Source organism: Dendrobates tinctorius, unplaced genomic scaffold, assembly GCF_039654945.1.
Source record: "Dendrobates tinctorius isolate UK_male_01 unplaced genomic scaffold, ASM3965494v1 ptg000046l, whole genome shotgun sequence".
NCBI lineage: Eukaryota > Metazoa > Chordata > Amphibia > Anura > Dendrobatidae > Dendrobates > Dendrobates tinctorius.
Genome location: NW_027361714.1, coordinates 28,328,554 through 28,344,710, shown reverse-complemented (window position 1 = coordinate 28,344,710; position 16,157 = coordinate 28,328,554). Strand labels below are relative to the sequence as shown.

General features: G+C 42.5%; 1 protein-coding gene across 13 annotated transcripts in view; it reads left to right on the top strand.

Moving 5' to 3' along the window:
* The window catches only part of PTPRK (protein tyrosine phosphatase receptor type K), a 445,942-nt gene that overhangs the window by 333,467 nt on the left and 96,318 nt on the right, over positions 1-16,157 (top strand). For 11 of the 13 annotated variants that reach the window (XM_073575792.1, XM_073575786.1, XM_073575781.1 and 8 more), the window contains exon 14: positions 14,096-14,234. In XM_073575792.1, the coding sequence (XP_073431893.1) occupies positions 14,096-14,234 (139 nt within the window). The remainder of the gene's footprint in view (positions 1-14,095; positions 14,235-16,157) is intronic. The other 2 variants (XM_073575782.1, XM_073575791.1) reach the window with 1 other exon arrangement.

Sequence of the window (16,157 nt, the reverse complement as noted above, 5' to 3'; positions counted from 1 at the left end):
AGCAAAAGCGCAGGTATAAAAATGTTTGTGGATTTGCTGAGTTTTTGTTTTGCCTTTTTCTATAGTGTTTCCCACAGTCATCTGTGTGACAGCGTGGTAAACACCAGCGCAGTAATTCTTATTGGCGGTAACGCTACCGTTGGTCAGAGCGCTGCGGGATCATGCTGTCAAATGTCAGCATGACCCTGTGACTGTGACCCCCTGCTGTGACATGCGGTAAAATGCTTACTGCAGGTCAGCAGGCATAGGCCGATGAGACTGCTGCTTCCATCGGGCTACGTCTGCTGTCACTGATAACTGTGACAGCAGGTGCCGCTGATGGGAGACGTAGTCTCATCTGCCGGAGCCTCTGCTCATAGTTTAAAAAAAAGATAAAATTACATATTCAAATTAAAAAACATTATATTCCACCTAACACCAAATCCCCCACTCCCTCATCTCCTAGAAAAAATAAAAATAAACATATACTCACCTGTCCATCGTAGTCCACGTAATCCATATTGTCCCATGGTGATCTCACGTGTAGAACAGTCACATCAGGAGATTTAACCACTCTACCGCTGGAGGTAGGTGCTCCCGCAGTGTATCTCTGAGCTGCCGTGAGAGAGTTCACTGGAGTTCATCAGCTGATCAGCTCCAGTGCTGTCACGGCACCGCTGCGTGAGAACTTTCCCACACAGCTGTGGTGCTATAAAGAAGACCACTGGAGCTGATGAACTCCGGTGACCTCTCACACGGCAGCTCAGTGATACACTGAGAGATCGATCACCTCCTGTCAGTGTATTGCCGGCTGTCTTTGAGAGCAGTCACATCACTGATGTGACTGCTCTCAAAGGGATCAGGGTCACCGTGGGACATTATGGATTATCTTCTCGGCAGACAGGCGAGGAATATTGTGGTTTATTATATTTTTGTTGCAGGAGACGTTGGCTTCGGTGGATTAGGCCTTCGGTGAGTATGGTTTAATTAAGATTTATTAAAGGAGACTGTCATTATTTCAAATAAAGGACTTTATTCTGGGTGTCTGTGTTTTTATACAATATCACTATGGGGTTAGTAATGGATAGGTGTCGTATAGACGCCTCTCCGTTACTAACCTGTAGACTTGATGTCACTCGACAATACAAAGGTGACATGAACCCCACAAATATGAACTCCACTTGCCAAAGTTACAGGGCAAGTGGAAAGAGTGAGGCTAAGCGCCAGATTTGGTGCATCTTATACTTGAGCCTTTTTCTGGGGTGACTGAGAGCTGTTTTTAGTCTGGGAGGGGGCCAGTATCCATAGCCTCTTCCTAGGCTATTATCAGCCCGCAGCTGTCTGCATAGCCTTTTCTGGTTATTAATTATAGTGGTACCCCATGTAATTTTTTTTGGCGAGTCCTCTATTTTAATAGCCAGTAATGGCTAAGTATACAACTGTGAGCTGATATTTATAGCCTGGGAAGCTTCATGGGTATTACCCCCTTCCCAGGCTATAAACATCTGCCCCCAGGCGTCAGCTTTCCCTATGCTAGTTATAATTATGTGGCAGCCCACGCCATTTTTTTTCTATAAAATTAACAGTTGCTGTCTGGTTACAGTCTATGTACATTCATTCTGTTAACACTTTTACATAGGCTGGTGACAATATGTGTGTAGTTTGTATATATTTTTGTGAGGGTCTTTGGTTCAAATCCTATCAAGGACAGCAGCTGCATTGAGTTTTTAGGTTCTCCTCCTGGGTTTTCACCCACACTTGTGAGCCTTGATAGGGACAGTGGTGATGTCTGTAAATCGCTGTGGTATGATGGCGCTATATGAGCATGTAAAATGAAACAATGGAGTCCTTCATCCTCTCACTAAATTGGTCTATCAGGTGGAGTGAAATTTCATTTATTTTAACTCTGTAGTGATGGGGTTGACATTGGAGAGAGCGAATGGTGTGTAATATACGACATGTAAGGAATTACGATTTCCAACTATGTACATAATATAAAAAAGGGGGAGAATGAGAGTAGCAACAATTAAATATTGAAAATGTATTGGGAAGGGTCTTGTGATGGAGGCAATGACTGGATAATCATGAGACTCTTGAGTTCTTCAGAGGATGTATACTCATTCCAGTAAAACTAGGTCTTGTGTGCAAACTGTAAAGCGCTGCGGAATATGTTAGCGCTATAGAAAAATAAAGATTATTATTAGTAAAGGATTCTACTCCTTTAAAGAGGTTAGCTGCTCCTTGCGGTATATGTTGTTGACAGGAGCAAACCAATTTGGGATGGAATGTGGAGTAGTAGAATTTCCATAGGCTTTATCAGCCTTCACTTAGTGACCTAGTAGGGAAGAACGGTATTGCTTTATCGGAATGTCGCTAAGGCAATATTTCTGTGCTGTTTTCTCTCTAATGGTTGAATATGGAATAAAAGCCTTGAAGGTAGTGCGTTTGTATCTTGTCATGTCGGTTATTATGCCTACATACCTCCTACTGTGTCGTTTGCTCTGCAGGGATAGTATAATGTGAAAAAATAATCCTGGACTTTTAAATCACATCTGATAATGTCTGTCTTAGACAGAAAATCTTGTATCTATAGCCGTCCTGCTAATGCCAATGTGGTGCTTCCTGCTGAGAGAATATTTCAAAAGGCAGTGGTCCTTGGCAAGTGCTATTAACTAAATCACCACTATAACTAGATCAGCTCTTCTAGTGGTGTATTATGACCTGTTAACTCCATCTCTGCTGTGCACTCTTCAATGGTCTCTGTAGTACATCATGTTAAGTACATTGTTAATAGCAGTTGTGTGTATTTAGCTTAGAGGCAATTTTATGAATGTGTGTTACAGCATTTCAGTCCCGACTAATGTTATTGCAGTAAGAGGTCACATAAACTGCATTGACGGAAACTCCCGCAATATCATAATCCGTTTCATCAGATGTGGTCTTCCATACAGTATGTATATCTTGAGAAATTGTGGGATCTGTAGCTTACTTTTGAATAATGTAAAACGTCATATACAGAAGTGAAAGAAAAAGAGGGCAGCTTCTGCTCCAGTTATCATGGAGCAACATCTGTTGGCACTGTAGCCAAAGAAGCCTCCTACATTAAGGACCGCCGATCGGTAAATCTCACCAATGGATGGTTGTTTATTAGCCAGTTTACACATGCAGACTGCAGTAAAGTATGCACAACGTATGATCAGTAATAGATGGCTCAACGCGCATAGGATGTCTCTGTTCTCGCCAGTAAAGGTCCTGTTTAAAGAGGACAATGTGCTGCTGAGAACTGATTCACAAGCATTTTGCTCGTTCATCAGGTGATCAGAAGCCTGTTTACGCAGAAAGATTATTGTGAACAAATTCTTCAGGTCATCTTTCCATTGTAAATGAACTATAAGTCCTTTTTTCTAGTGGATTTTCCTTGTTGGAAACTAAAGCGCTCCACATTTAAGAAGCCCCTGTTTTACACCGATTCCACCAAAATGGACACCGACTTGACAACTCTGACTCCACAGCTCTGCCTTAGGCTAGGTTCACATTGCGTTGCGGGCAATGCGCTGACGGCATCCGTTACATAGCGGCACTAACTCTATGTAACGGAAGCGTTAACGCCGCCATTGCCCGCAATAGAAGTAACGCATCCTAATGCATGCCTAAATCGGCATGCGTTAGAGATGATGCGTTACTCCATGACACACCCTCTAACGCGCTCTGCAGCATCCGAGGGTGCGTCGGGTCTAGCGCACAGCGATCAGACACGTTCGCTGTGATAGACCTGTATGGGATAACTCATGATAGCGCATGGTAACGAAAAGCTACCATGCGTTAGCGCTAGTTCACAAAAGATGTCAAAAATTACATCTGCGTTAGCGCATCCGTTTAATGGATCCGTTAAACAGGTGCCCCTAACGCAATGTGAACCTGGCCTTAGACACTGGATTTTTGGGCTCCAATTACCTCTTGGTCATATGTGTGTTATCAGCAGGCATCATGATTCTAAATGGCATATGGTACATGAAGGTAGGGTGTCTGGCATTACAGTTTAGCCCCCTTAATTAGTAATCACAAGCTCACCTCATAGACGAGCTGGAGCAGTTTATATAAATTAGATGGTATTTTACTGTAACTTAAAAGCTTCATTTTTTATTTTAAGTCTAGAGCAGCCACTCTAAGTCTCGGCACCTTTTTTCCAGCTTAATCTTTTTCACATTTTCTTCATTAATCATTTTCTAAATTGCAACTGAAAATAAATGTATGGTATAGTGTACAGTGTAGCATTTCTAAAGCTAGAGATTAAAATGTTTTGCTATATTGAAATGAGTCCTGAATGTTTGTAAGTGGCGGCATCCTTTTCTGTAATGGGGAAATGCGGAAATGTGTTGTAGGAGCGATACTGTAGATAGTGCTTTTCATTGTACTGATTCAGTTTTGACTAATTAGGAAAAATGCTTGAGCGTGCGAAGATAGCGAACTCTGTACTCATTTATTTCTTAGAATCTCCAGTCACAGCAGTTATCAGCACAAGAAACTTTACGCTGATTGAATATGCACGCGATCACCTAAAACGAGCGCCGCATACCAGACAGAATATTTTCACTTAATAGCAAAAGTTCTTAAGAGTGTATTTACATGTGCCTTTTTGTGTGCTTTCCTAAATTTTTTACTATGATTGTGGATAATCGTGCAACATAGCCACCTGCCCCCCCCCCTTTCCCCCCAAAAAAAGGGTTTTCATGTAACCACTGTGTATTTACTGAGGTTTTGTGACACCAGTTTTTGGGGTCTTTTGGCAGTAGTTCTGCGTTTAAAAAGAAATTTAGCACACAAACTTTGGTTTGTTTACCTCGCCGGGTTGTATATAGCGCAACTCTTTTGTAGGCTTGTATAACTGTCCAGCTGCTACTGCTGTGCTTGTTGGCAGGATTCCATCGTAAATGCCTTGAATGAGAGGAAGGGCAGGTAGTGCTACGCTGGTTGCAATAATTCCAAAGAAATGTGAAGGGTTTATGCAGTTCATTTCTCTACGCGTTTCGAAGTTGTACAGACTTCTTCCTCACGAGAACCACGATAATCATTGTGGTTCTCTCGAGGAAGTCATCTGTACAACATTTGGAATTATTGCAACCAGCAGCGCAGTAGTTCAAGCCTTTCCTTTTTATCAACACAAAAAATTGTACTTGTATCTTGAAAGGGTTGCTCCACTACTATTATATTGATGACCTACCTTAAGTATTGTTCAGCAATATTAGGTTGGTGAGGGTCCAAAACTAACATCGACCACCAGATGTTAGCAGCTGCGTTACTGAACACAACTATGTAGTGGCCAGGGAGTGGTAGTGTTGTGGGCACTGAAGATCTACTTTTTTATTTGAATTAGATGGAACAGCAGTTCCTGTCAATGACAACAGCAGAGTTCACAGATCAGTGCTGTTCAACTCCGCAACTGATAACATTCAGCACAAAGATCAGCTGATCGTCGGGGTGTAGGGCGTCTGACACCAACCAATTGGATTTTGATGACACAGGCGTCAGTCAATATAAAAGTTGTAACGCAACCTTTTAATATTGTTTCTTTAAAACGTATTAAACCCTATTGATCACTTTGCTGGAAAGAAAGGAAAAGGCCCAGCATGGTCTAAAATAAGTAACACTCCTACCGATTCTCCATCACTTCCCTCTGCCCAGGGTCTTGGCCACTGTCATGGCTTCCATCTAAGCTCAGTTGATGGTTAATGGGAGCTAAGGCTGGGGTAAATCGATGTCTGTCTGGGGGTGATCGTAGGGGCTTTAACTGCAGATTCTGACATATGGAATTTATCAGGAGCTTATGTCTTAAAGCAGACAAATTATTTGTAAAATGAAGTAGTCTTGATTAGACATACAAGTGTTGCTGTGTCAGTGTTGATTTCCACCTTCATCTTCTACTTTCTTTTGAAGCGCAGAAATTGTGATTTCTTTTGTGTCTTTACAACTTTATCCTAGGATGGCACGACCCCCATTACATTCCTGCATACAGTTGATTCTTTTGCCCCTTCTGTCCCTCTTATCACAGCAATACAATGTTTAAACCCTTGATGCTCTTAATGCCATCCGTATGTCGCTCTTAAATCCTTCCAAATCTGTAAAAATGAGAATCAAGATGATAGTTTGGGAGCTCCGGATGATGAGCGGAGCGCTGAGCTGCTTGAGCAGATAAAGATTTGTCAGTTGGATCCCTAATACTCCTAAACCCCTAGTATTGTGCACTGTTTCTCCAATACATCCTATTATGCCTGTCTGTTGTAATTCATTTTACAAAGAAAAGAAAGTCTTACTTTTCCATTAAAAGCGTATAGGCAGCATCTGTGTCAGTGCCCACAGCACTCTCCTTATGTGCCACGATCAGCAGAGCTTTTCTTGGATTTCTGCTCCGGGGCTTGTAGACAACTGCAGTCACTTTTAGTGATGCCTGTTCTTATCGTCGTCTGCATCTTTTCTTCTAGACCTGCTATGTTCTTCCATTAAGGCAAAATAGTTTTGAAACTTGATTTGAGGTTTTCTAATAAGAAAAGCATAAATGAATTGGACTGCTTTTCCAAAGTCCGGCGTGCCAATGTGTCGCATTTGTCAGGACTTTGGACCACTCTAGTTTATTTTTTGCCATATGTTTCCATTGAGCTGGCATGAATAAAAAGCTATTTGCAAAGGCAATTGTACAGTCTGAATAGATGGAAACCTTTGACACTTTAGAGCTCCAATAATTACAAAAGGGCTACTGACAAATTTCAATTTCTCATCACTTGCCCTGCAGACCTGTCATGAAACCCATCATGAAAAAGCGGACGTCCCCTATGGTAGCTCATACCGGTGATTGGTTTAAGTAGGGACAAGTCAGAAGGACATAAACTTTTGTGTGCAAGTACCTGTAATCTCTCTGACCTGTTTGTTTCCAAGTACCTGTAATCTCTCTGACCTGTTTGTTTCCAAGAATTCACTCTGGATTATTGCCTTGTCTGAAGGCTCAGAAAGTCATCTATCGTTCTTATTATATCACATTTGAACTTTGATGTGGTCAGAAATCAGCCGCTTTTTTTTTCTTCAGATATACCTGAGATATAACCTACACATACTGTACATATCACCAACACTGATGATACTATACATTGCATGTTTATGGTGTCACCTGGGTATAAAGGGAACAAATTGCATCCAGGAATACTATTTACATGCAGATAATGGAGTAATCTGCGGAGCAATAGCTGTGTTAAATGTAAAAAAAAAGGATTCTTACGAGGTTTGCTGTCAGCCATCGGGATGGTGTAAGGCTCGGTTAGTTGGGCTGCAATCACTTTTCAGCACAGTGATTGATAGCATATGTGTATCAAGCTGTATGTCAATATGCCGGGAAGTGATTACAGCACTCACTGTATAGTGAGCAGTGACTGTTACTGCACTTCCCTGATGACTAAAAGCGAGCAGCTGCAGGGAGAATAAAACTTTATTTTCTCCATGTAGCTGCTGCTCCCATGAACTGGCTAAACTGGATTTAAACTTTATTTGCCTGCACACTATCCCTTTATGTTACTGTATTCAGTAAAGACAGATCTTCCCATTACTGAGATGGGAGAGGACAGTTGGGGCTTTTAAATTCTATGGATGGAGAAACTGGAGGAAGATACAGATTTCCTGCTGCAAGTTGTTATGAAAAGGCAGTTACAATTCTCCATAGAACTTTATAAGCACTAACTGTTATCTCCTAACAGTGATGGGAAAGTCTGTATTTATTGCACAAAATTTTACCTGTGAATGAGTTTCTGATTTTCACGTGTAACTAAAATGATGGTTAATCGCTAAGTTTAAGTGTAATGTAGTTGTCAGCTTAGTGAAGTAATTAATATTTTTTTCTTGTAGATTATATGAGCAAATATAATAGTCTCCCTTCCCCCTTGTTATTGTACAACCACATTTTCACAAGAAAAAAAAATGCTTTCCTTGCTTAGAATTAGATTGTTTATTAAGTTCGGAATCGCCCCCACCCTTGACGACAACTCTCAATTCTCCAGTTCTCAGTTTTGACAAAAAAATATAACTACCGTTGAGAAAGAAAAAGGGAATTGCACATGGACATGTCACAGTTATCTGGTAGAATTATGTATGAAGAACTGGACATTTTCGTCAATTTTTTCTACTTTATACTTTTTTTTATAAATTGGACTGAGGCTTTATATGTTATTTGTACCTTCTTCATATAGCTACGAGATCTAGGTTTTCACAGCCTTTTCCATTATTTTCCTATGTATGGGTGCCAAAAGTTAACAAGAAACCTCAGCCTGTAACTGCATCTTTGGAAGTGACTTACAGCTGGCTGCCTGCAGCCTAATCTGAGAAACAGATGGGCCTGTAGATAAACTATCTCAGATGAAATATGCCTGCGAAGAATCCTGGAAGATTTTCTAATCTCTGTGCGCACTTACACCGAATGATGCTGGCGTTCACTACACTTTTATCAATAGACTGCAGAATTAAGTATCGCTGGACTACAGTAATTTAGGGGCCATTGGACTCTAGATTAGAACTGGATTCACACAGTAGTTTGTTGAAAAAAAAATGTATTTTTGTGTGCTTTTTTTAAATAAAAAAAAATCACATGGCCAGATAATTCATAAAGTCTATAGTGAAATTTATGTAAAATGCAAAACAATGCATTCTGATTTGTGCCATTTGGGGCCTTTGGCATCTCTTGCAAAACACTCCATGTTCTGGCTATTTATTTAAAGAGGTTAACCAATACATTTTCATTGATGACCTATCCTTAGGATAGTGGCCCCTACCCCTGCTGATCAGCTGTTCACGGTGTCGGCGGTGGCTGCCAGCCGGAACTGCTAGATTGCGGAGCTGCTTCGCTTTCTGATAGTGGCTGCGGCAGGGTATCGCACATTCGCCTCCTATTGATTTGTTATCTAGGGTATTGATTTGTGTAGAAGGCGGATGTGTAGTACCCTGCCATGTCCACTATCAGAAGTCTGAGCATCTCCGAAATTGAGCAGTACCGGACAATTGCATTGCTCTGTTTTCTGCTAATGGCCGTGGTAGAGTATTACACATTTGCCTCCTATTCAAATCGGTACACTACAGTTCAAATCAGATCCGGATCAGTCATCAATGAAAAAGTAGTGGACTTATACTATAAATATTGTAGGGTTTCTACGCTCTCTCTTGCTTGCATTTGATGTAGGCACAGTAAGTGGTTTCAGTAAAAATGTCCAGGCTGGTTTGTTAAAGGAAATCTGTCATTCCCATTTGACATTTTTACCTATTAATATGGTCATACAGGTAATACAATGGTTAACATAGTCATACCTGTATGCCCATATCTGCTGTCTTGATGTGTAGAAATTGTCTTTTATTCTGTTATGGTAAAGGAATTTTTCCAGGCTCCGGGGCGTGTGGTGTCTGGAAGAAAACTCTTGTCTCCGGTCTTCATTTGAATACCACCCTCCTCCAATCAGCTTCATAGTGTCCTGCGATGTGAATTGTTGGCCCAGGAATCCTGTGCCTGTGGCCCACAAATTGCACGATTTATACTTATTTTTTTCTGCCCTGCTATGAGCATTGGCATCATTTTTTATCTGCATTGGCGAGTCATTACTGAGAATGCATTACCATAACGGAATAAAAGACCATTTTTGCACATCAAGACTGCAGATATGGGCATACCGGTGTGACTACTTTAAACATTCTGTTTCCTGTATGACCATATTTATAGGTAAAAATGTCCCAGGGATGACAGATTCCATTTACGACTTAATAAACTGCTCAGGAAACCAAAAACACAGCCTTTTCCGGCACAAAGTGAAAAAGTAAATAGTCCATACAGTATTGTGGGTTTGCCCTCTTGTCCAGTAGTGATGAGCGAACGTGCTCGGATAAGTTGTTATCCGAACATGCTTGGGCGCTAACGGAGTGACTTTGACGTGCTTGCAAAATATGTTCGAGTCCCCATGGCTGCATGTTTTAGAGCCGCGACAGATGCAGGAATTGTTAGGATTGTTAGGCAATCACTGTATATGTGTTGTGGCTGTCGACCAGCCACAACACATGCAGCTGTGGGGAATTGAACATATTCTATTATTCGAGCACTCCGAGGTTACTGGGTTAGCTTCCAAGCATGCTCTGGTAACTCCTAGTCTTAGCATGTTCGCTCATCACTATCGTCCAGTTCTTGAGTCCTTAGCGAAGACCAACACACTGGAGGTCTACACACCTTCAAACACAGACCCTGAATGAAGCAACTGGTCTTCTTTCTGTCATACCACGCCCCCGGGGTGGGGATATGTGATCAGCCAGTCCCACCCATCTCTCTGACTGCTCATAAACCCGGCCCTGACACTCCGTATTAACTCTCTGCACTACACATGCTGGATATGTGTGTGTATGTCCACTTCATGGAAAAATAGGCGGTCTTGCTGTTGATTTTGCAGTGACTGGTCTGCAGTGTTATTCTTACATTTTTTTCCTGTAGTTTAAACGGTAACTAGCAAGCAGCTTTCATAGCTAGAATATATAGGACATATACGTATTCTAGTATATGGTGGTGCTATTCACATATCCATGTCCCTCCCCCTCCTCCCCAGACTAGACTAAAGCCCCCGTTACACACGGCGAGATCGCTAGCGATATCGCTGAAGCGACAACGATTTTGTGACGCCACAGCGACATTGCTAGCGATCTCGCTAAGTGTGACACGCGGAAATGACCGGCTCCCTGCTGCGATGTCGCTGATCGTGCGTGAACGTTCAGGATCATTTTTTGATCACTGGCGTCACGCTGACCAGCATGCTTCGCTGTGTTTGACGCCCCTTATCAACGACGAGCAACCTCGTTGGCGACTCCGAGCTCATATAGATAGCGCTGAAGGACGCCTATTCAAAGTCTGAATCGCTATTATAGACAGTGTGTGACACGGTACCAACGATCGCCGTGGTCGTTAGTGACATCACTGATCGCTGATGCGTAGTTTTGAAGATCGGCCTGTATGACTGCTTACTAGCGATGCACAAACGATCTTAGCCAGATCGTATCGTTGTCGGAATCGTTGGTGCGTCGCTACGTGTAACGGTACCCTAAAGGACAGATTAAAGGACACTCATCCAAGTGCTGTCCAGTTTTTACTATTTTGCGGCTTGTTCACACACTGCGCCTTACCTGCTTTTTTCCACTCGTTCTCATGCACAAGCTGTTTATTTCTCCCTTGCAGATTTGAACCATCAATGTGTTTTCTCAAATCTGCAGCATGTCAGTTCTTTCAGCATTTTTGTAGTGTTTTTTAGTTGTTCAAATGAATGGGATAAAAAAACCACATTATAACCGTGTCATAATTGTGCTCATTTTACGCAGCGGTTTTTCTGCAGAAAAGCCTCATTGTGGGCACATTTCTGCATCAAAAATGTGTCTCAAATGCTGCATGAAAAACAAGTTTTTGATGCGGGTTTTTTTTTTTTTTTCCCATTGATTTGAATAGTTCAAAAGCACTTCAAAAATGCTGAAAGAATTGACATTGTGCAGATGTGAAACTGCTTCATGTCAGCAAGGAAAAAATAAATCACACATGCAAAAGATTTTAGAAATGTTCACTTTGCTGGGACAGTAAAATGCTGCGATATTCAAGGCAAAAACATGCTGGGGGGAAAACTCGGCGAAATTGTGCCGTGTGAACATACCCTAATAGGACAAACGTGGGATTTTATTTTTTGCTCCCGAGAAAGGTGGTTGCCACATTGGTGGTAAAAAAAGGACCACCGATTGGACCCAGCAAATTGAAGAAATGTTGCATTTTATCTCAAGCAGACGACTGAAAGAGGTCCAAGTTATTTTTTTGCTTTATTTTTTTCTCTCCTTTCCCTTGCTCGATATTATGAATTGGGAAAGCTGAACAAGTGAATCAGGGTTTTATATTGTGCCAAACAAGAAAACTGCAAAGCTGAATTACTGGGATGGAGCAGGTTGTACTGACTGAGCACTACATATTAAAACAGCCGTGATGATAGATTCTTGGCTCTTTGAAGCAGAGCCGTGTTGTATAATTCCCTCTGCTTTGTTCAGATTCATTACTCCGGAGCTGTACTCTGTAATGGATGCAGTGTATGTTTGTGTCTTGGACATTAAGCACAATTATTTTAGGTTACATTTCTATGCTGAGCTGTCTGAATACATTTGCATCATTTTTCAAAATCTTTGTTAATATTTGTACAATAATGGTTTAGCGAACGCTACATCTGGCATCAGCCGCTAAGCGAGCACTTCTGCAGTGGTGAACTGTGTGCGCCAATGAATAATTTATCCATCTGTCATGCGTTGCCTATTGTTGGTTTCGCTACTCCATTATCCATGAATTTCTCCCCACTTTCCCGAATTCGCTGTAGCCTACTGACCTATCCGATAGTAATAGGATTATTCATGTATTCATACATACAATATACTGGCGAACAAAAAATGGTAGAGTTCAACATTTAGTGGCAACCAATGCTGAAAAAGTTTGCCATCCAAATTCCCGGCCACTGTGGAAAACAGTTAAGGAGAAAGTCTTTGAGAATGGTGCCAATTTTGCCCTTGTCCACTGGAGTGGTCAAGTTCCAAATATATACAAAAATGATCTGATCCATTGGGTGCCTTTATTACATGACCTGCTAAAAAAAAGTCTTCAACTACAGCGTTAACTTGATGACTGTTTCTATGATCATCACATGGTGCACAAAAAGGGTCTTCATATGGGAAGTTGGTGGAGTTTATCATCCTGTGATTTTTCTCATTGGGTAAATGGACAGCTGGGATCATCCATCAGATGATTACTGTTTCTGCTTTAATTTGGAGAGGGCCACAATCTTTATTTGTAAGCCAAGTTGTGCTTCAAATTGGCGTTAAACATTTTTAAGACATGGATTTTCTCTTGTGCTTACAGAGAATTGTATGTCTTTTGGGTTAATAAAGGTTGCCCTAATGTGTGAAATGGCTAGTAACTTGGACTCCCAGCATATTAATGAGCATAGTGCTCACCAGGGGCAGCCAGACTACCAGTACATGAATGAGCATAGTGCTCACCAGAGGCAGCTGGGCTCCCAGTACATGAATGGGCATAGTGCTCACCAGGGGCCGCTGGACTACCATTACATGAATGAACATAGTGCTCACCAGGGGCAGTCGGACTACCATTACGTGAATGAGCATAGTGCTTACCAGGGGCAGCGGGTTCCCAGTATATGAATGAGCATAGTACTCACCAGGGGCAGCTGTACTCTCAGCACATGAATGAGCATAGTGCTCACAAAGGGTAGCCTGACTCTCTCAGCACATGAAGGGCATAGTGCTCACCAGGGACAGCCAGATTCCCAGTACATAAATGAGCATAGTGTTCACCAGGGGCAGCCGGACTCCCAGCACAGGAATGAGTATAGTGCTCACCAGGGGCAGCCAGACTCCCAGCACATGAATGAGCATAGTGCTCACCAGGGGCAGCCAGACTCCCAGCACATGAATGAGCATAGTGCTCACCAGGGGCAGCCAGACTCCCAGCACATGAATGAGCATAGTGCTCACCAGGGGCAGCCAGACTCCCAGTACATGAATGAGCATAGTGCTCACCAGGGGCAGCCAGACTCCCAGTACATGAATGAGCATAGTGCTCACCAGGGGCAGCCAGACTCCCAGCACATGATTGAGCATAGTGCTCACCAGAGGCAGCCAGACTCCCAGCACATGATTGAGCATAGTACTACGCTCCAGGGGCAGCCGGACTTCCAGCACATGAATAAGCATTAGTGCATCTTATGCAGCCACACAGATACCCATGAGTTTTGGAGACCCACATCCACCCCTAAAACAGGTGGAATTCTGCATTGTTATGAGCTGTTGGACTTAAAAGGGCCCATGTTTTGTCTATCTGCTTTGTCGGAGTATTCATATTCTAGTCTGTATTCATCATGTCATGTGGAAATGAAGATATATTGAAACAATCTAAAAAATATGCACAAGGTCTATCAACGTGCAGTTTGTTCTTTGCAGTAATTAGGAAGTAGGAGTGCTTTGTACTTTATATTTGAGATACTGATCTTTTTTTAATAATATGCATTTGGTTTTATTTCAGCAGCTGCAACTGAGGAACCTGAGGTCATCCCCGATCCAGCCAAGCAAACCGATCAGGTTGTGAAAATAGCTGGCATCAGTGCAGGCATACTAGTATTCATCCTCCTTCTACTGGTTGTCGTTTTAGTTGTTAAAAAAAGGTAAGTGCCCGAGTTTATCTCCTTAGACTTGCTTCTCTAAATTGTTGTAGATTTTTGATTATAAAGTTAGAACATTAATGTAAAAATGGGCCAGTATAGCTTATGTGTTGATCAGTGACCTGTGTCAAATGCGTTGGGTGGATTCTTCCATTTGGAGACCTGTCTGTATTGTTGCACTTGGAGAGCAGGCTGATGTAGGCAAAGAGATGCTGAATCTATTGATCTGTCACTTAGTTTACTGGGTGCAGCCTTTCTGATACAATCAGCCCTTTAAGTTTTTTTCAGTGAAGCAGAGCTGAGGAAGCTAACCCCGCCTACACCAGGTTCTGTATGTACAAAGTCCATAGACAGGTGCTTAGTTGCCGGCAATGTTAATTTCTTAGCGATAAATCCTTCACAGTTCGTAAACTACAGCATGCACTTTGACAAGTGGCACATCCCTGAAATCTGTGTTTCAGCCTCTATCTTCTGCTGTCTTCAGATAACATAGCAAAAATCTGCTGACAGATTCCCTTTAATAACATATCATCTACCTGTTGCAACCACTAGGGGGAACCTGTCTATATACAGCAGGATAAGTCTCCTATTGAGCAGAATAGGCGGTATATACAGATGGGCCTTCTAATGTTTAAGTATATGCAAAGGGATGACAGAGAGGAGTTGATCTAAACACTTGGTGGCCTTTTCAAGTTTCTAAAATTGATTTTATTGCTATGTCAGATTTAAAGTGTAAGGCTAAGTGCACACGTACCGGAACTTAGGGCCCCAGCCGAGGCCTCCCAGGCTGTTTTAAGACAATTGTCTGTTTCGGTCCAGAGGTTCTTTTAGAGAACCTAAATCCTCAAAGGGTAGGGAGGATTTCCTGGCGACTTTTGATATCGCTACATCTATTTTTGGAGCTCTATCCCAGGACGAAGATGCCTCTTCCTCAAAGGGGTACCTCCTTTTTAGGGAATTGATTATCTGGGACTTCTGGTTTTTCCCATTCCCGTTTTATGAGTACTTCCAGTTGCACATATAGGCTAAGTGCACACGTACCGGAACTCTCGCGGAAATTACCGCGAGAATTCCGGAATTCCAGTCCGCGGGAAAATCGCATTTTAAATTCCGGCGAATTTCCCGCGGAAAAACTAGCATTTTGCAAGCGTACTTAGCTTGCAAAATGCTAGCGTTTTCCAAGCGATCTATAGCATCGCTTGGAGAACTGATTGACAGGTTGGTCACACTCGTCAAACACAGTGTTTGACAAGTGTGACCAACTTTTTACTACTGAGGCCGCCTATGCAGCATCAGTAGTAAAAGATAGTATGTAAAAAAAAAAATAAACGGTGTTATTCTTACCTTCCGACGTCCCGCGCAGCCGTTCCCAGTAATCCTTTGTGAAAATGCCCGCGATGACGTCCGTTCTCGCGGGATCGCGATGTCTCGCGGTAATTCGTGATGACGTCGCGTGAATGACCGCGAGACTTCGCGATCCCGCGAGAACGGACGCCATCGCGGGCATTTTCGCAAAGGATTACTGGGAACGAAAGCGTGAAGAGAAGCGGGAAGACTGCGTGGGACGTCGGAGGGTGAGAATAACAATATTTTTTATTTTTAAATTCTATGTTTTACAGGGATATGGTACCCAAAGCCCGGAGGACAGTCTCCTCTCCTCCGGACCGTGGGTACCATCCGGAAATGTTCTGCTTACTTTCCGCATGGTGGGCACAGCCACATGCGGGAAGTAAGCGGAACAATGCATTCCTATGGGTGCGGGATCGCCGCGATTCCGCAAATTAATGAGCATGCTGCGGTTTTTACCGCGAAGCGATTCCGCCGCGGTAAAAACCGCAGCATTAGCACAGCATTGCGGAATCCCATAGGAATGCATGGGATGCTTATTTTTCGCATTTTCGCGGCAAAATCACGTGGTTAAAACCG